The sequence below is a fragment of the Nansenia antarctica genome (genome assembly GCF_963989245.1).
Source record: "Nansenia antarctica genome assembly, chromosome: 2".
Classification (NCBI taxonomy): domain Eukaryota; kingdom Metazoa; phylum Chordata; class Actinopteri; order Argentiniformes; family Microstomatidae; genus Nansenia; species Nansenia antarctica.
In genome coordinates, this window is record NC_137675.1 from 71,406,953 (window position 1) to 71,427,528 (window position 20,576).

The window sequence follows — 20,576 nt, forward strand, 5'->3', positions numbered from 1 at the left end:
ATCACAAATCTTCTTGTTATACTGTATGTGTGTTATGTTATTTATGAACATTTCATTACAATTATTCCTGAGAGAAGTGGAGGCATGTTCGGTGGGCGGGACGGCAGTCGTGAGAAAGAACAAATACTGTAATTGGTCGAATTAGCTGTCTGTCAAACTGGGGAGGAGTTACACGCCATTGAACTTGGGCAGACCTTGCTGACTTGCGGAAGTGTGTAAACACTTGAGAAATTGTCACCATGTGGATCGTTGTAGCTGTGATTGGTGCTGCATTAATTGCATTTCTATACAAATATGTATTTGGTACATCTGGACCAAATCCTTTTGAAATAGATACTCGTGTGCCGTTGAAACCACTGGTCACAGACAAGAAAGAGAAAAATAAAGTTCTGAAACAAGGTGAGTAGCTAAGTATCGCGGAAATGACAAATGCATGGAATATTCTTTACCCGGGATATGTCATATTGTGTGCAATCATATTTGTTGCAGAACTGCCATCCTGGTAAACTCGTTCTTTAAGGTTCGTTCGGTCTATTCATTCGTGGTGTTCCAATACTCGACTGGTGATCCTGATTCGACACAATAATTGTGACAATTCCATACAGCTGAATGTAACACCGCGGATATAGAAATACCAAATAAAGAAATGCACCTGAGCTGTAACATTATTTGTGTGTACGAGTCAAACGCATAGTGGCGTTGTTAAGAGTGAAGTTCATGGTCGGGCAAAAAAAAAAAAAAACATTGACAGGTGTGGCGCGAACTCAAAACCTTCACACCAAACTCTATTGCTCCTCCATAACGAACATTTATCCCCGTTTGTTTTGCACAAATCACTGAGACACCTCATAACCTGACCTGTGTAGCAGGTTGTAATCATTGAAGTCCATCAGAGCGTCTCAAAGAGGTGCAACGACGTGCATGATACACCCCCGATGATCGCCTACAACAGGTTTAGCAGCACAGATAATGCGATGATCACGTATACAGCATCTTTTGATTCCGCTGCCAGCAGTCGGTGACTGGAGTGAGTACACATGACAATCGTGTCGAATCAGGGACACAAGTTAATATGTTCACATCGAGTATTGTAACACCGTTGTGTTTCCAGCAAGTAAACGAAGTCTTTTTGTATTGTTCTTCTAGGTTTCTTGGCTAACAAAGTACCGGAAAACCTGGATGCCATCGTCATTGGCAGTGGAATTGGTGGCCTCGGGGTGGCAGTGCTGCTGGCCAAGACTGGGAAGCGAGTCCTGGTCGTGGAACAACATGATCGGGCTGGTGGCTGCTGCCACACTTTCACTGAGAAAGGCTTTGAGTTTGATGTTGGTGAGAAGACTTTTGGCATCGCCATAGTAGGCTACTCAGGGACATCAGATTGATGATGGCAAAGATGTCAAAGCTACAGGCCAGATAGTGTTTATTATCTTATACTTAAATATACTTACTTAAATATACTTTTCATGAATAGAGAGTCGTAGCTTGGTCGACATGAAGGCCACATGCTGACTTCCTCACACAGGTATCCACTACATTGGTGACCTTTTGGAGCACAAGCCTTTCCGCTGCATGCTCGACCAGCTGACCAATGGACAACTACAGTGGGAACCTCTGAACAACCCCTTCGATCAAGTGGTTCTGGGCCGTGGTGACAAAAGACGCACCTACCCAATCTACAGTGGCAGGGGCCGCTTTGAACAGGAGCTGAAGAAGTGCTTCCCTGGCGAGGAGAAGGCCATCGATGAGTACATGAGGCTGGCCAAGGTACGATGCTGTATACGCGATTAATAACACATACAGTACAGATCAGTGGAGGCTGGTGGAGATAAAAATAAATGTAAAAAAAATCAAATAGGATGGGGTCATTGAAATGCATGAAATGTAATGAGGAATGTTGTCTTCATTCCATTCCATGCATTACCATGATGAGCCTGTCCTCCGATTTTCTACCTCCACCAGCCTCCTTTGGTTTCTTCAGTGTACTGGTCATGGTAGTAGTTGATATTCATGCTTGAGGGTTAAAGAACACCATGACCCTTGGTATTGGTGATTTATGCTGACATTGCCTCATATCTGCTGTTATCTGAGCCTAGAGCCTTTACTCCATTGTTTTCAGTGAACTGTCGGACTGCATGTGTCAATGAAGCTACAGTCTGCACTCCGATTCTGTTTTCACCACCATCTCTTTGGATGACAAAGGTCATAGAGGAGAGACGATCCACTGTGGATTTATAAGCATTGTTGATTAGAGTGTATTACAAAATGCTGCCCAGAATTGCATCAGGAGTCAGGACACAATGTGTGTTGCAGCTGTATGTCTCAAGTCAGGGTAATTCAGCAGGCAGAGCCAATGTTGGTTGAAAGATATTGGTTGCTGATATGTTTGCTACTAAAGTCCAACAATGTGATTAGGCTAAGTAGATAGTACTCTTTATCTCAACAGTTTTAGATTTACTATCACCATGGTTACTCACATTAGACTTGAATTTTATTTTCAGCACCTCAAATAATGTACTCTTCCAGAGTGGTTTGATGTGCTTTTGTGAACACACATTGAACAGGATTGATGTGTCCTTTGACACTTTTATTCATGAAAATAGTCTGACATACATCTTCCAAACTAACCAGCATTTCTTTTTTGTTAACCTGTTTGTTTCTGTCAGTCTTTTACCCCTAGAATCTGTCTGTCTATTATTCTGATTACAGAAAGCTGGGCGCGGTGTTTGGTTCATGGTCCTGCTGAAGCTCTTACCTGTACCCGTGGCAAAGTTCCTGGTGTACACAGGCCTGGCCAATCGTCTTTCTTTCTTCTTCCAAATGGCGTCGCGCAGTGTGACCGAGGTGGTCAACGAGCTGACGGAGAATAAGGACCTCAGGGCTGTGTTCGGTTATATATTCGGCACTTATGGTAGGTGGAAAACATAGTCACAACCATCTGAAATGATATAGTCTCACTTACATAGGCCAAATTTGATTTGTAGTACTTTTTGTAGATGTTACTGGGTTTAGTTAGGTACAGTATATGATACTGAAGGAGGTTTTGTTCTGCAGGCAACATTCCCAAGGATGCCAGCTTCTCCATGCACAGTCTGCTGACGTGCCACTACCTTTATGGTGCCTGGTATCCAATAGGAGGAGCCAGTGAGATTGGCTACCACATGATCCCCATCATCGAGAAAGCTGGGGGTGCAGTTCTCGTCCGTGCCCCAGTGAACCGTATCCTGTTCAACGATGCAGAGGCTTATGGTGAATTTGGGTCTCAGTTAAGATTGGTGGATTATACAGATAATCAAAGACACACAGACACAAACATACACAATGTTTATAGAGCAGTTGGTTCACCTCGTCTGGTTTGTATGGTTTTCAGGTGTGAGCATAATGAAGGGCCAGGAGGAAGTCCATGTCCATGCTCCTATGGTCATCTCTAACGCTGGTATTTTTAACACCTACCAGAAGCTGCTGCCCAATGAACTCCAGGCCATGCCAGGTGAGTGAGGATATGGGTCAGACTGATGTGTAGTATTGGGGGAAACTAAGGATGTGACTGAGGAAGTGTGTGTTCGACATAGTTGACACTTTTATTGATAGCCCATCTCAAAAGTTTTGTTTTCCATATGATCTTCGCACCTAGTCTGAATTGTATTTGTCTATGATTTTGTGATGCCTTATAGCAATCCAGAAACAGCTTGGCATGATGAAGAATGGGTGGGGTGGTCTCAGCATCTTCCTGGGCCTGGAAGGAACCAAGGAGGACCTGGGCCTCGAAGCAGACAACTACTGGATCTTCACTGAGAACAACTTGGATGAACTGTATGTACTTGGTTTTTAAACTGTAAATATGCCTCCCCACTGGCCAATATCTGCCATCTATTTTGGTATTCATTCATTCATTCAGTGTGTGTGTGTGTGTGTGTGTGTGTGTGTGTGTGTGTGTGTGTGTGTGTGTGTTTGTGGTGGACTTTGAGAGAGAGAGGTGATGTTATATAACCTGTTTGAGAGTGTGTCCACTGTCCAGGTACGTCACAATAGGTCATTCCATAGTTCACACCCTATCAGTTTCAACGCTGCACTTATTGCCCAACAACTTTGGAATTCAGAATATATGCACGTTTGGTTTGGAACCTGCATTCATTAGTTCCTGTGTAATTATGCACAGTGCTTATTTGACCAGGAGGAATGTCCAGGAGGAATGTCATGTGCCGCTTAACTGTAATTTTCAACGTTCATGATTCTCTTACCAAACCCAACCTGTTTTACAGGTGTGACACCTATCTGAAGGGAGATAGGGAGGAGTCAGCCAAAAACGTGCCTCTCCTTTTTGTGGCTTCTCCTTCAGCCAAAGACCCGACTTGGGAAAGGCGATCACCAGGTACAGAAATATGACTGATGGTCCTTTGTCAACTTGAATATACAACATATTAAAAGTCTTTGGTTTTTACTATTTTTTAAAATCCTTAAACTCCTGTAATGCCCATGAGTTTCTGTAATTCCTTGCTGGTTAGAGTACTGTAAAGTGCACTCTTGGTCTTGGACGGCTGAATCAGGTACTCCTCAAACATGGGTCTCAACCACCTCTTGTCCTGTCTATCTTCTTTCATACTTGAAAGGCAAGTCCACCCTGAGTCTGGTTAGTTTCGCTAACTATGAGTGGTTTGAGGAGTGGAAGGATGGGAAAGTGACCAACAGAGGGGCAGACTACAAGGAACTGAAGCAGGTCTTTATTGACTCTATTCTGGAAGTGGTGATGGAGAACTTCCCCAAAATTACCAAAGACAAGGTAAAACAACCCCTTACATATCCCATTCATACCACACCTACCTTTGTTCATAGAGTATTCTGTTTTCTTGCCAGGTAGCATTTACAGTTCATGGTAGAAGAACCTGTAACATATGTTCCCTTCAATCCTATCCCGCAAAAGATAACTTGATGCCTTGGAAATTAGTTGATGTCCCCTCTCATAGTTTTTCTTTCCTCACTCTGCCTCTAGATTATGTTTATTGACGCGGGAACCCCCATCACCAACACACACTACATTGGAGCTCCGCGGGGAGAAATTTACGGAGCAGACCATGGCACTGCTCGCTTCAGCGCTGAGCTCAATGCCACAGTGAGACCCCAGACTCCACTGAAGAACCTCTACCTCACAGGTCAGTCTCTCCACAGGGCTAACCAGGGGTCAAGTATCTTTTATAAAGGCTGGGAACATTATCAAGTGTCTGTGTCAGGATGATGTTGTGTCTATATTTGTGAATGCACTCTTAAAAGCCTATCCAGCAGATGAATATTGTCTGTGTGTTGATGGTCCCATGTGTGTGTTTTCAATCTGCAGGCCAGGACGTGTTTGCGTGCGGCTTTGCCGGGGGTCTGGCAGGGGCTCTCACATGCGGCTCTGCCATTCTCAACCGTAACCTGCACCTGGACGCCATTGCGTTAGCCAAGAAGACCAAGTATATTGACACCAAGAAGGAAGACTAACTCACTTCCAGCTGACCCCCCATCCTCAACTCAGGCTCTGACCAAGGAGGGAAAATATACCTCTGTATGGTCCCACTGTGTGACCACCTTGCTTACAAATATGAAAAAGATCTTAAATGTTCTTTCAAAGTACAAACATAATACAGTTCAGTCACGCATACTGGTATAACTCAAAGGGAAACAAATTTCACGGTAATATATTATATGTATAATATATACATTTCACTGTAATATGCATATTTAAATCATGTCAACAACAGTTTTTTTTTTTATGTTCCGACTGTTAACCATGCACCTTTTAAATGTTTTACATATCATAGTGATCAGACACATGAGGACCACGTAAGCTGTCAGTGGCAATGAACTGGTCTGTTGTATGGCTGAATGATAACCGTATCATGAATTGCCATAACTTTCATATGCCATGTAATTGTTGTTGCCAATTGAATCAGGACATTTGTTAATCATGTGCTATAATGTGGAAAGTTAAAGAATATGTTTACAGATATGGCCTTTTAAATGTACACATGTTCATTCAGCAAGAAGTGCTGAGCAGAGCAAAAGATACTCCTCAGAATACTCTACAGAATATAATTTTTTATTGAAGCTTAATTTTAACAATGAAGTTAAGTTTTTGTATACAGTCTGAAACTGCATTGCATATCATGGAAATGCTATCTTTTTTTAAAGTAAGGTCAAGATGTCTGACTTTACCCCAATTCTAAACTGTTTTGCCAAAAACTGTTGATATAATGTGGCCTCTAGACCATAATTTATATAGCTCTTGACTGTCTGCTGGACCAACAATGAACAATGTGTGCTCACCCGTGGGTGAAGCTACATCACCCACTAAGTATGCATAACTAACACAAAGCTACTGTAACTACTGAATACTGTTTAATTCCAGTGATGAAGAGACTGGTGACTTGTAGTTGAAAGTGTGATCATGCCTCACATACAAGTTAACATGTGTAACTTTCTCATATTTCTAAAATGAAGCACGTAAATACCAAACATGTCTCTCTGTCAGTTTGAACAACTTCATTGTTAAAGCAACACTATATGTTCTTGTACATATTATTATTATAGCAAAATCTGCCACGGCTTCTCGTCCCCCAGTTTTGGCACTAGATACTAGGTATCTCCTGGAGAGTTCCTGCTCTGTGGGACAGTTGTTCTAGGTTTTTTCTTAATTATGGTAAGCATTCTTCAGCCAACCACTGTAGAAGTCTTCCTTGGCCTACCAGCCCGTGTGCGATTGCTTAGATCACCAGTGCTTTTTTCTTTTTAATAATGTTCCAGACTGTTGATTTTAGCAAGCCTGAGGTTTGGTTTTGTTTCTGTTTTTCATCCTAACAATTACTTCCTTGACTCTCATTGACACCTCTTTGAGCCTCATGTTGACAGACACCAACAGCAGACTCCAAGGGCAAACACAAAGTCTAAAATCAATACTAGACATTGACAGCTTTCTTATGATGTGACGGAACCTGATATAGGCTACCAGAAAAACTTATCAACCCATTTTTCCAATACTACTGGTTCACTGAAATTGGGGGACTATGTATAAAAAGGGTTGTAATTTCTAAATGGTGAAACCAATCTGAAAAAACAACCAAACATTGAATTAAAGCTACAAATCTCTACTTTAACCTCATAGTAATTGTTTGAGTTCAAATCCAAACTGTTGGGAGTATAGAGCTAAAAGTAGATGAAATGCTTCCTCTTTCCAATACATATGGAGGGAACTGTAGGACTACTGGGTCATTTTTTAAATACGGTGCCATTTGGACTTCATAACTTGTGAAAAATAAATATTTGATTTATCTATATTTTAATGTTCTATTATATAAAGGACATATCTAGCTTGCTGAAAAAGGTCGAGCTCAGGCACCTTAATTGTATTTTATTTAGAATACCCTCTGTAGTTGAATAGGGCGAGTGTCTCCAGAACAGAATGGACACATAACAGGGTGGACATTTTGAGTTAAAGTTAGCCTTTAGCCTGCCTGTGTTAGCATAATAGCTAGAATGACCATGAATACTTGATGAGGAATCTAATTTGCATTAAATACTTTTTTTTTGAAATTATTCAATTTGATTGATCTCCTCAATATTTAGGCATAACAGGGTGGACACGTTATGGTCAACCACATTAAACTCACTGGATAAAAACATAAAAATCAGATGGTATAAGAGGTAGAAAATCACACAGCTTACAACATTTGAAATCCCCTCCACTGATGTGATGTCACCTCATGAGAGTGATGTGATTGAGAAATATGGTTTTCTTTTAAAAGGGACATTAACACAGCATAACAGGGTGGACAGTGATCACAGGGACAAGCATACAACCTTAATTTTTTGTACAAAATATTTTAAAAAATGGATAAAAACTATATTTGATTTCAATAGATATTGATCAGGAAAATGAAATAATAATAACATATTTGGAAATGTATATGTTTTTAATAGTTATTTTTTGGATTGAAGTTGAATGAACAACACTGGGGACATCCCAAATCCCATACAACATATATTTACGTCTTTAACCAAAGCTTTTAAAATGTAGAAAACAACAACTTAGAAGCCCATATCATTGTATTCATAATAAATAACAATTGACTATACATGAAAAACCTAATGGAATTAGTATTTGTCAACATTTAGACAAAATACAACATGATTTGTACTGGGGACGGAAAAGGCACCGTATAAAAAAAACGACCCTACTAGGAAACCAAACAAAACAAAACAACAAACACAAATAAACAAAATAAAATAAAATAAACAAAATTAAATAAAATAAACAAAAATGTCTAGACAAAAAGTAATCTGCATACAGTATTGACCATGAGGACGACACGTGCAAAATGACGTGTTCATGCATATGCCAAACCATGACGAGAATCTTTGAGAGATCTGATTAGTTGGGAGCTGCTTGGGGGAGTTTCACATTTCAAATGCCCATGCCCAGCCAGCTAACTGCCACTGTGTTGAGAAATTTGAGTTAAGGTGAGTTAATTCGTATTTGTATACATGCAATATGACTTGCTTAGTTTCATAGTGTAAACAGCTGCTGAACGATTTTGTTAAGTTAGCACTAGTTTATGTTAACTAGCTTATTTGAAGCTGAAGTGGGGAAAGATCCTTGAGGTATAACGGGGTTAACTAGGGTCGGCAGTTTTAGCCAGCAGTACAGTGGCTAGTTGGTTTCTCCAGCTGGTGTTTGCCTACTTGGCAGCCTTTGTGCATTGACATCTCATCCATTCTAGCTGCAACCGTCTACAAATCCGGCCAGCCATGGATGTCAAGTTTGTCTATGATAATGATAACTACGAGATACTTGCACAAATCGGTCAAGGCTCGTACGGTAAAGTGTACAAAGCTAGAGAAGTTCACGATCTACAGCGACTCGTAGCGGTGAAGAAGTTGAACATACCTGGAGACCCAGCGAGTGGAAATACTGCTTTCATGATCCGGGAAGTAGCGTTGTTGAAAAAACTTGAATTCTTCAATCATCCCAACATAGTAAAGTAAGTAAATATCTGAACTTGCTCTATCAAACAACAACAACAACAACAACAACAACAACAACATGTTGAGTAATGTTCCTGCTTTCATACAGTACAGGCCAAAAGTTTGGACACCTTCTCATTCAATGCGTTTCCTTTATTTTCATGACTATTTGGTACATTGTAGATTCCCACTGAAGGCATCAAAACTGAATGAACACATAGGAAATTATGTATTTAACAATAAAGTGTGATAACTCTGAAAAATATGTCTTATATTTTAGATTCCTTAAAGTAGCCACCCTTTGCTTTGTTGTTGTTAATAAAATATATAATAATAATATTTAATATAATATGTGTTAATAATAATATGTTATTATATATATATATATAATATTATTATTATATATTTTATTAACAACAAAAAAGCAAAGGGTGGCTACTTTGAGGAATCTAAAATATAAGACATATTTAGAGTTATTTCACACTTTTTTGTTAAGTACATCATTCCACATGTGTTCATTCATAGTTTTGATGCCTTCAGTGAGAATCTACAATGTAAATAGTCATGAAAATAAAGGAAACACATTGAATGAGAAGGTGTGTCCAAACTTTTGGCCTGTACTGTACATGTGTATGTTATTCATTTAAGAGAAGGAAATATTCACTTTGATTGTTGATCTGGCTACTGATAGGTTGTTCGATGTGTCTGCTGTACTGGGGCGCAGGAATCTGGACCTGACACTGGTGTTTGAGTACATTGATCAGGACCTGTCTACATTCCTCTCCAGAGTACCATCAACTGGACTGAGCCTGGACAAAATTAAGGTGTGAACTCTGTCACATAACTGCATCTGGAATTACCTACATTGAAGTCATGTACTACTTTATAGACTACTATCATCATTATCTTGAAGTGACAAATTCAATTGTCACAGAAACAATAGCAGACATTGATTTGGGATTCTGACTACCCACTCCATGAAGTAGGCTACTGGTGTTGAATTGTATGCTCTTTTTACATACATGTGCCCTCCTATAGACAGAGAATAGAATCCTCTCATAGGAAGTGCAATGCTGCCATGCTGCTTCCTGTCTGTATAGGATGTGATGGTGCAGCTGCTGCGGGGGCTGGACTTCCTGCACACCAACATGCTGGTGCATCGCGACCTGAAGCCGGACAATGTCCTGGTCAGCAGCCGCGGAGAGGTCAAGATCGCTGACTTTGGACTGGCACGCATCTACACCTATGATATCGCCCTTACACCCTGTGTAAGTCTATGTGAAGCAGTCAGTTCCCCAGTGATTTCATAACAGGGTATACATGGTTTTGAAAGCTTTATTCATTTGCTAGTGTATCTCAGTGATCTTGGTATCAGCACCTCCCTCAACCATTCCTGCTTCACCCTGACCCTAAACGCTGGCGTGCCACAGGGCTGTCTACTGAGCCCTCTCCTCTACTCCCTCTTCACTTACGAGTATGTGCCGATGCATGATTCTAACACCATCATCAAGTTCGCAGATGACACCACGGTGGTAGGCCTGATAAGTAACAATGACAAGTCGGCCTACAGGGAGGAGGTCCAGCAACTGGCGGTGTGGTGGTGTGCTGACAACAACCTGGCCCTCAATACCAGTAAGACCAAGGATATCATTGTGGACTTCAGGAAAACTGGGGCTACGTACACTCCCACATCTACATCAATGAGATGGAGGTGGAGCGTGTTCCCAGCTTCAAGTTCCTGGGTGTCCACGTCTCCGAGGACCTCTCTTGGACCCTCAACTCCTCTTCCCTGGTCACAAAGGTGCAGCAGTGCCTATACTTCCTGAGGAGATTGAAGAAAGCCCAGCTGTCTCCCAGGATTCTGGCCAACTTCTACCGCTGCACCATTGAGAGCATCCTAACCAACAGCATCACAGTGTGGTATGGCAACTACACTGTGTCAGACTGGAAGGCCCTGCAACCGGTGGTGAAAACCACCCAGCGCATCATTGGCACCAAACTCCCTACTATCTAGTCCCTCCAGGCAGACCTGTGTCGGCGGAGGGCAGCAAGCATCATCAAGGATGCCTCGCACCCCAACCACAGTCTGTTTGATCCCCTACCATCTAAGAGACTCAAGTAGTGCAGGATCCTCAGGTCCCGTACCAACAGACTCCAGAACAGATGTAGTGAAGACAGACAGGGAAGTAAGGAGAAGAAGGGAGAGAGGGCATGTCAGCAGGGCATGGGCCAGATACGAACCCATGCCTACATGGGGCACATGTGTGCACTGTAGACCGCGGTGCTAGACCACTGGACCACCCCAGGCCACCACATACCTCTTTTTGATATATCCTCTATTTATACATCTGCATACTCCATACTGTACATAGCTACCTTAACTGTACATAGCTTACTACTATCCTCTCCTGTATATACCTCTAACTACCATACTTGCCATACTGTACCTATCACTATCATGTTTTATAGCACTATTTGCTCTTCTGCTTAGATCCTAAACTGCATGTTGTTGTCTGGTACTAATACTCTGCAATGGCAATATAGTGAATCTAATCTAATATCATTACTCTATATCACCCCCTGCTGTACTGTAGGGGGCAAAGCAGCGCATAACAGTAGAATACATTTTTATTTCATTCTCTATGTCCTACCTCTCTTTTCCCTCCCTCCTTCCCATCTATCCTCTTTCCCCCTGTCCAGGTGGTGACACTGTGGTACAGGGCTCCAGAGGTGCTACTTTACTCTGGCTACATGCCCTCAGTGGATGTGTGGAGTGCTGGCTGTATCTTCGCTGAGCTGTTCCTCTTGAGGTCAGAGGAACTGAGCTAGGGGGTGCTTTTTAGGTGTTATAAAGAGGAAGGGCGCTTTTATGCTTAAATGCTCAACTTGAAGGTGAAGTGTGCAGTAGAGCAGTTGTTACAAAGGTGCTATTCACTGGATGTACTGGTACTGTTCACTGGTTGGGTTGCATTGTGTCTTATGCAATAATATTTACAGTAATTCCAATCCCATAGACCACTGTTCCGTGGATCCACAGAGGCTGAACAGCTCCAGAAGATCTTTGAGTGAGTTTTATCTTCCCTCCACCACGTTTGAAATATCTGTAATAATAATAACCACTTACATACATCATTTTGGCTGTGTTTTGCCTTGGCCTTGCAACTGTGGATTGAGGTTAGACTATGCCCTGTCTCATATCCCATAGGGTGATTGGCTTGCCCAGAGAGGAGGAATGGCCAAAGGAGAGCCCCATCTCCTACTCCCCTAGCTTGGCTTCAGGAGGTCCCTGCACACAGCTTCTTTCCAACCTGGGCCAGGAAGAGAGCAACCTTCTCTTTGTGAGCACTCCCACTACATGATGTTTCTCTTGCAATGCAGTGATGCAGTCATTACCATTGCGTGATCACACTCTTTATGAAGCAGTCTTTTGTTTGTCTGCAGCAATGTCTTTCGTTCAGCCCAACCAATCGGATCTCAGCCTGCAGAGCCCTGGCCCACCCTTTCCTGGCAGAATCCTAAGAGCCTCACAGCCAGAGAGGAAGTGGGGAGAAAAACTACAATGTTCCTTTTGCTTTGCTCATCTTATCTAGAATGGCCCCAATTCAATCAAATGGAGATAGTGAGTTTCCAGGATAACTGACATGTATGATTCTTCTAGTGCAGCAAGAAACCATTTTCCGTTTTAAAATGATTGTTTAGGAATTATGGCCTAGGGGTTCCTATGTGTTCTATTGTACCTACAGTTCCGTCCCTAAAGAGGTTACACTGCCCAGCAGTGCTGCTAAAAACAAATGTCGCTGAGTAAAGAAGAACAAAGAAAAGTATAATCACCCAAAACAAAGGTCTCACAATGAGAAAAATGTTCTGAAATGTATTTCTTTGCACTGTGTTTTGTCAAACGATAGCTAATTAACTTGGTGCTTGCCACAACATGACTGTAGCATCACCCAGCAGTACAGTCTAACAATGCATGGGAAAACATGTAAACTGAAACGTGGGAAGAAAAAGGAAATATTTTATCTGATCTAATAGGTACACACATTGTGTCCTACACATCAGAGCTGTATAACAAAAGGCATTGCTCATTGTTTATTGATCTTGGTTTCCACCACTTATTTAATACCAGCCCACACTGTTAATAACATTAAAGTGCTTCCGATGTTTGTGCATACGGATGGAACCAAGAGCTGCTGAAGGGCATTTTGTAGGAGAACAAGACGAGGTGTTTGCTTTCATTTATTACTGAGAGATATTGCTATTGTTTACAAGCGATATTACAAATCTCAAGCTGCTCCAAGTCAATGACACTGCTCCTTGTGCACAAAAGTTAATAAGGTATTTTTAGGTTGTTCCACCTGTACTTTTTTTTTTTTTTTGTCCAGTGTTTGGCTTATTTTTTATTTATTTTTTTACTATTGGTGTGATAATAGAATTGTTCATACTGTACTTTTGTTTTTATTGGGCATTTATAAGAGAAACGTTTTTTTGCTGCAATGTTCATAAGAATGTTACTGTTGATATTTCCATTATTCAAATGAACAGCATATGTTTACAGTTATTGAGCTTGATTTGATTACCCTCAATCTCATCAACATGAGATATATTTTTTCTAAGCAATACACATATTTTGTCTACACCATGTTTTGAATGTCTGCTTTACTATTGGAATTGTGGCATAGCCCTTGGGATAACCCAGACTCCATGACAGTGTTATTATTACACCAGGGCAGTTTAACTTCTCTTATGACCTTTGACCTCTAGTATGACACCAAAGCGTGCACCAAACTGAATCCGGTGTTGCCTTATTCTATGACAGGTTAAGATGGGAAACCTAAAAGCAAATCACAGATTTGTACTGGCATATAGCCCTGTGGGAGGTTATTCTGAGTCAGCTGTGACTGTTATTTTTAAAATCTTTATCTTTGGCCTATCAACACTGTCAATAATCACGATAATATGATATGCAGTTTTGTACACTTCTTACATACAGTACTGCAGCCATTTAAGTCTCGACAAAAAAACGTGTAAACATCCTTAAAAACATACTGTATATGATAATACTTGAAATGTTCAGAAAATGTATATAATATATATTTTTTGTTATAAGCTGTAAATGAACTTGAGCTCAAAAGGTGCAAAACGTTATGACATACTGTATATAATTGTGTGGGCACAAATGTATAAGAATGTGTATATGCGTATGAAACAGTTATACAGACTTGCGTATTTGAAAAAGTGTTTTACATTGTGAAGGCATTATTATATATATATATATATATATATATATAAAAAACATCTTCTCTTGACTCCATGTTTATCCTCTTGGTTTTTCTTTAATAGTTAGTATATAATAGTTATTATATAGGATAATATCAAGGACACTTCGACACATGGCCAGCCGGGGATCGAACCGCCGAACCACATACCTTGCGATCATTAGACCAGGCCAGCTCTACCTCCTGAGCCACAGCCGCCCCAGCCTGTTTGTCCTCTTGGTCTTTCTTTAACACTAGAACAGCCGTGCCTTTTTTACCTACTAAAAGAACCCCCTCTTTACAATGCTAAGCTGCTATTTACACACAACGACCACTAGTTGGCCGCCTGTAAATTAGCCTGCTTCCTACACAGAAAAACTGCAAAATAGCTTTATACTAGCTTATCCTGATGTGATTTTGAAAATGTAAGGATACTGGGGTGGTAGAACGCACATATCTAGGAAAAGTCATGAAAGGAGGGTCCTGAAATTTGATCGAGTGCAAATATATTTTAAAAAAAAATACTCACAGGGGTCAAATGGCTGATTAATAGTCAGAGTGCAACATCAGACTACTGTCTAAGCGTGGGCACATAGCAGATGTCCGCTCGCTCATCCAGTTAGCCTGTTAAGCCTGATCCCAGATCTGTATGTAACTTAAACCGACCCCTTGAACAATGATAGACAACAGGGCTCTCTGAAGCATCGACAGGTCTGAGACCAGAAGGTTGTGGCCTATGGTAGTCAGTTAGCCACAGTAGGTTGCAGCAGAGGCTGGTGGAGGTGGAACATCGGAGGACGGGCTTATTGTAATGCACGGAACGGAATGAGGAACGGTATCAAACACATCCTCCGGTTTCTACCTCCGCCAGCCTCCCCTGCTAGGTTGTGCTGGGCCACAACACAGGGGGGTTGGTTGGGTCAGAATGAGGTGGAAATATAGGTCCATCCTGACCAATGACAACCAAGGTTACAGACTGTGATCCAAGCACAAATCACCTTATTCACCCTATTCACCAATCACTACACATGAGCCTCGTATGACAGCTCTGCCACTGATGCTCACAATAACACTATCTACTAGCGTCTAAAAAAACCACTGAAACTACCAACTATGGACGATGAAGTGTACTACCTAGTACCTTCCATAGATAAGGTCTATAGGGAATGCAGGCTAGGGTTAATCAGTGATCCATTGTTAGTTTGAGTTGCCCTCTCATCCTTGGCCTGTAGGGTGGGGACACCATAAAGCAGAGATAATAATAACACATCCACTAGCAGTCATTTGATGACGATCAGCATCAATGGGCCCCCTGTAATACTTTTTGAGCCAAGGAAGTACATCACAACATGGTCTTTTGAAGTGTGTGGAGAGATGCTGGCCATGTTTTACCAGTCTGTCATGGCCAGCATTCTCTTCTACGCTGCAGTCTGCTGGGGGGAAACATCACCAAGAGGGATACCGGACGGCTGGACAAGCTCGTAAAAAAGGCGGGTTCAGTGGTGGGAAGGAGCCTGGACTCTCTGGGGACGGTGGTGGAGAGAAGGACTAAGAGTAAGCTGCTGTCCATCAGGGACAACCCCAACCACCCCCTCCATCATGTCCTCGCAGGGCAAACCAGCAGCCGCCGCAGAGGGCGGTTCATTACGATACGCTCCCGGACGGAGCGATATAAAAAATAATTTATCCCGGCTGCACTAAGACTGTTCAATGGCAACTAAAGCAGCAGTCGGGGTCAAGGCTCCTGAATTTGTATTTATTATTTATTTTAATCATCATCATCACTTTTTAGTATTTTAGTATTTTAATATAATAACTATAGCCATCTCTTTTATCCACTTTTTTATCGTGATCTCGCTGTTTTTTATATACCGTATATGGCTGACCCAGTGTTGTTGTCTGTCCTTTATGTTGTGTTGTTATGTGTTGTTTTTAGTGGAGTGGCGTGGCAGAATGAATTTCCCCACGGGGATAAATAAGGTATCATTGAATTGAATTGAATTGAATTGAATTGAATTGAGAAGCCATCGTTCTGCCACACAAGCAAGGAGGCAATGCAAACCTCAGATGGCCGAGTACAAGCATATTTGGAAAGCTTTGTAGACTACCAGGCTGTTTGTTTTTTTCTTATTTGAAGCGTTTGACTTGTAGCAGTTCTTGTAGCAGTTCTTGTAGCAGTTCTTGTAGCAGTTCTTGTAGCAGTTCTTGTAGCAGTTCTTGTAACAGTTCTTTCTTTCTTGCATTTAAGCTGAGAGTACATAGTGATGGTGATTAACACTAAACAGTAGAAAATCAGTCCACCCCCCTGCTGTAAATGCCATTGGTTGTTAAAGTCTTGTTTTGTTTATAATAAATTGAAATGTTTGTAAACACATAACCAGTCGTTCAGAATGCTCTCATATATGTGTAGATGCATACTGTATGCATAAGTGAGTATGGTGGTGCTTATGGGGTGTCGCTACGGGACGGATGAGCATGAAGCTGGGAGGGAAAAATCACAGTATATCCACTAGAAAAAACTAGACTACACCACTGTGTACGTCTAACAAAGTTTATTAGTGTAACGTGGACATGAGGAGTGTGATGCAGAATTAGATTCAACTGAATAACTAGCATGTGTCTGCTCTCCACACCGATAAGCTAACATACAATTAAAACCTCTGACATTTCAACCCGAACGTTTTTTGAACGATAAAAGATAAACCGCTAACCTGAATCAAGATTGGCATGAGGGTGATCCAACAGCCTTTGCTGCTTTGAACAATCATAAAACATGCCCCCCCCCCCCATTTCCCCTATTTCAAGCGCTCTATGAGTTCCTGTGTGAGGCCGAGGTTGAGCAGCTGCACGGTGGAGAGCTGGGCCAGGTGGGGGTAGGCCTTCAGCAGCCGCTCAAAGCACAGCTCCAGCAGGCTGGGCACGGCCAGCCAGATCTTAAACAGGGAGCCAGTCCGATTTATCTCGTGGATGTTCACCACGCCACCGTGGATGTACATGCAGCCAGCCGGGGTGACGGCAGCACAGTGGAGGTAGGCGGGCTCCGGCATCACCGCCGGCAGTTTGGTCCACTGGAACGTCTGCAGGTTAATCTTCCACAGGTCCGCCAGGATCAGCTCCCCGTTGTACCCGCCGCACAGGAACACGTCGTTTCTCATCTGCACACAGCTGTGACCTCCCCTAGGAGCCGGGTACCCTATTGCATCATGAGGCTTGGTGGCGATCTCTTCCCACGAGTTGGTCTCCAGATTGTAGGCGTCAATCTTGTCCAGAGGGTAGTACGTCGAGCGAGCCAACCCTCCCAGGATGTAGATCCTCTGTCCGTCGTGTGCCATCTCATCCGTGTACCGTTCCCCCGGCAGGGGGTTGTTGGTCTTGAGGTGGATCCACTCCCTGGTGGTCAGGTCCAGCCTGTGTAGCTCTGTGCTGTAGTTGTACCCATGGGTTCCTCCAAACACATACAGGAAGCCGTTAATGATGGTCATGGGCTGTCCGTATATGCAATTGGGCTTCATCCCTCGGCAGTTGAGTTGCGACCACCGCTTGTACTTGACGTTGAAGACGTGGACGTCGTACCCGTGGACGTCGCACCCTCCTAATACTAACCGGTTGTTGCCGTGCAGAACGGCTGCCATGGAGGCCAGGCCTGGCATGTAGCCCTCTGTGCGGATCTGTTGCCAGGTGCTCGTGGCGAAGTGGTACTTCCACATCTGCCTGAACTCGGGGTTGTACCCTCCGAGTCCGAACACGTACAGGTTGGTGTTGTCTGCCACCCAGCGGTGGCCGTCGCGGTGAGTAGTACCTGCTACTCGGAGAAAAGGGTCTGACAGCTTCTCGAATATATTCATCTCCATCGTTTCCCCAGATCCAAGTCAACAGAAGAAAAAAAACGTTACATAAAAACTAGACAGAATCCGACTAATACATGAATATGAACACTCGAAAACATTCGAAAAATGCACATCCGGGCTGTGCATCTACGGACCAATCAGAGAGCGCGCCCGCGCCCCCCCCCCCCCCCCCCGCTTCTTCCTGAAGTCCACGGTCAGCGTTTTGCTGATGTTGAAGGAGAGGTTATTTTATTTTATTTATTATTTATTTATTTATTTTATTTTATTTCATTCCCTGTCTCATCGTTGTTAGTGATCAGACCAACCACAGTGGTGTAAACTGATTCCAGATCACCGCGGAGTAATCTCACTTCGCTCCAGCGGTATGATTATCGCAAAGTATGCTGGGAGCAATAGTTTAAATTCAAATAGTGGAATTTCCAATAGGATAGAGCACTTTAAAGTGTTTCGTTTGTTTAGATTCCTATTGTATTATTCCTATTTTATGTTCATGTATAGTTTAATGTAAAAAGTATTTCATTTGATGCTAACTGTCATCATTCGTCGCTTTGTTGAGACTTCAATATTAGTAGCGATATTACGCCTTTGAATACGTTTAAAATATGAGTCTATCACGTAATTTAGTGTTGTGTTCATGCAGTTGTGTTCATGTTCATGTTCAGGCATGGGCGGCGGGGGGGGAGGGGTGGGGCGACAGACAGACAGGAAGCAGACCCCGCAGGTCTTCTGTACGCCTTGGCTGCCCGCCTCCCAGATGAGGCCCGCCTCCCGAAGGCCTTGGAAAACAGGTGTCCCTTTAATCTGGACCTCACGTCTGCTACTGGACCTGAAATTACATTTCATGTGGTCATGTGATGTAACGTGTCCCCACTGCCTTTCATTTCAGAGAGCTGAGTGTGTGTGTGTGTGTGTGTGTGTGTGTGTGTGTGTGTGTGTGTGTGTGTGTGTGTGTGTGTGTGTGTGAGTGTGTGTGTGTGTGTGTGTGTGTGTGTGTGTGTGTGTACTCCTCAAACATGGGTCTCAACCACCTCTTGTCCTGTCTATCTTCTTTCATACTTGAAAGGCAAGTCCACCCTGAGTCTGGTTAGTTTCGCTAACTATGAGTGGTTTGAGGAGTGGACGGATGGGAAAGTGACCAACAGAGGGGCTGACTACAAGGAACTGAAGCAGGTCTTTATTGACTCTATTCTGGAAGTGGTGATGGAGAACTTCCCCAAAATTACCAAAGACAAGGTAAAACAACCCCTTACATATCCCATTCATACCACACCTACCTTTGTTCATAGAGTATTCTGTTTTCTTGCCAGGTAGCATTTACAGTTCATGGTAGAAGCACCTGTAACATATGTTCCCTTCAACCCTATCCCGCAAAAGATAACTTGATGCCTTGGAAATTAGTTGATGTCCCCTCTCATAGTTTTTCTTTCCTCACTCTGCCTCTAGATTATGTTTATTGACGCGGGAACCCCCATCACCAACACACACTACATTGGAGCTCCGCGGGGAGAAATTTACGGAGCAGACCATGGCACTGCTCGCTTCAGCGCTGAGCTCAATGCCACAGTGAGACCCCAGACTCCACTGAAGAACCTCTACCTCACAGGTCAGTCTCTCCACAGGGCTAACCAGGGGTCAAGTATCTTTTATAAAGGCTGGGAACATTATCAAGTGTCTGTGTCAGGATGATGTTGTGTCTATATTTGTGAATGCACTCTTAAAAGCCTATCCAGCAGATGAATATTGTCTGTGTGTTGATGGTCCCATGTGTGTGTTTTCAATCTGCAGGCCAGGACGTGTTTGCGTGCGGCTTTGCCGGGGGTCTGGCAGGGGCTCTCACATGCGGCTCTGCCATTCTCAACCGTAACCTGCACCTGGACGCCATTGCGTTAGCCAAGAAGACCAAGTATATTGACACCAAGAAGGAAGACTAACTCACTTCCAGCTGACCCCCCATCCTCAACTCAGGCTCTGACCAAGGAGGGAAAATATACCTCTGTATGGTCCCACTGTGTGACCACCTTGCTTACAAATATGAAAAAGATCTTAAATGTTCTTTCAAAGTACAAACATAATACAGTTCAGTCACGCATACTGGTATAACTCAAAGGGAAACAAATTTCACGGTAATATATTATATGTATAATATATACATTTCACTGTAATATGCATATTTAAATCATGTCAACAACAGTTTTTTTTTTAATGTTCCGACTGTTAACCATGCACCTTTTAAATGTTTTACATATCATAGTGATCAGACACATGAGGACCACGTAAGCTGTGGCAATGAACTGGTCTGTTGTATGGCTGAATGATAACCATATCATGAATTGCCATAACTTTCATATGCCATGTAATTGTTGTTGCCAATTGAATCAGGACATTTGTTAATCATGTGCTATAATGTGGAAAGTTAAAGAATATGTTTACAGATATGGCCTTTTAAATGTACACATGTTCATTCAGCAAGAAGTGCTGA

At 42.5% G+C, this 20,576-nt stretch overlaps 4 protein-coding genes across 4 annotated transcripts; 3 read left to right on the top strand and 1 right to left on the bottom strand.

Annotated features, from left to right (window-relative positions):
• The first annotated feature begins 202 nt into the window (after positions 1-202).
• On the top strand, positions 203-7,152 carry LOC308176064 (all-trans-retinol 13,14-reductase-like). Its single transcript, XM_080550661.1, has 11 exons — positions 203-399; positions 1,147-1,329; positions 1,523-1,764; positions 2,707-2,908; positions 3,052-3,246; positions 3,368-3,487; positions 3,672-3,810; positions 4,260-4,369; positions 4,608-4,777; positions 4,988-5,147; positions 5,330-7,152. Exons 1-11 carry the CDS (start codon positions 240-242, stop codon positions 5,473-5,475), a joined length of 1,827 nt encoding a protein of 608 aa, XP_080406787.1. The 5' UTR covers positions 203-239; the 3' UTR covers positions 5,476-7,152.
• A 1,626-nt stretch (positions 7,153-8,778) lies between these two features.
• Positions 8,779-12,513, top strand: LOC308150544 (cyclin-dependent kinase 6-like; the record flags this gene model as incomplete). The annotated part of the gene is made up of 7 exons (XM_080523362.1): positions 8,779-9,011; positions 9,686-9,818; positions 10,095-10,262; positions 11,695-11,804; positions 12,009-12,059; positions 12,200-12,332; positions 12,436-12,513. 7 exons carry the CDS (start codon positions 8,779-8,781, stop codon positions 12,511-12,513), a joined length of 906 nt encoding a protein of 301 aa, XP_080379488.1.
• A 4,531-nt stretch (positions 12,514-17,044) lies between these two features.
• LOC308150546 (kelch domain-containing protein 10-like) lies at positions 17,045-18,100 on the bottom strand (the record flags this gene model as incomplete). The annotated part of the gene is made up of 1 exon (XM_080523364.1): positions 17,045-18,100. The coding sequence occupies one exon, from the start codon at positions 18,098-18,100 to the stop codon at positions 17,045-17,047; it is 1,056 nt and encodes a 351-aa protein (XP_080379490.1).
• A 1,127-nt stretch (positions 18,101-19,227) lies between these two features.
• LOC308151200 (all-trans-retinol 13,14-reductase-like) lies at positions 19,228-20,277 on the top strand. Its single transcript, XM_080524026.1, has 3 exons — positions 19,228-19,330; positions 19,541-19,700; positions 19,883-20,277. The coding sequence occupies exons 1-3, from the start codon at positions 19,298-19,300 to the stop codon at positions 20,026-20,028; spliced, it is 339 nt and encodes a 112-aa protein (XP_080380152.1). The 5' UTR covers positions 19,228-19,297; the 3' UTR covers positions 20,029-20,277.
• Positions 20,278-20,576: the final 299 nt, after the last annotated feature.

Excerpts from the sequence above, each read along its gene's own strand:
- LOC308176064 (XM_080550661.1), top strand. The coding sequence starts at position 240 with ATGTGGATCGTTGTAGCTGTGATTGGTGCTGCATTAATTGCATTTCTA. Across the intron at positions 400-1,146 it reads AAATAAAGTTCTGAAACAAG|GTTTCTTGGCTAACAAAGTA; the intron begins GTGAGTAGCTAA and ends TTGTTCTTCTAG. Across the intron at positions 3,811-4,259 it reads GAGAACAACTTGGATGAACT|GTGTGACACCTATCTGAAGG; the intron begins GTATGTACTTGG and ends CCTGTTTTACAG.
- LOC308151200 (XM_080524026.1), top strand. The coding sequence starts at position 19,298 with ATGGAGAACTTCCCCAAAATTACCAAAGACAAG. Across the intron at positions 19,331-19,540 it reads CCAAAATTACCAAAGACAAG|ATTATGTTTATTGACGCGGG; the intron begins GTAAAACAACCC and ends CTCTGCCTCTAG. Across the intron at positions 19,701-19,882 it reads GAAGAACCTCTACCTCACAG|GCCAGGACGTGTTTGCGTGC; the intron begins GTCAGTCTCTCC and ends TTCAATCTGCAG.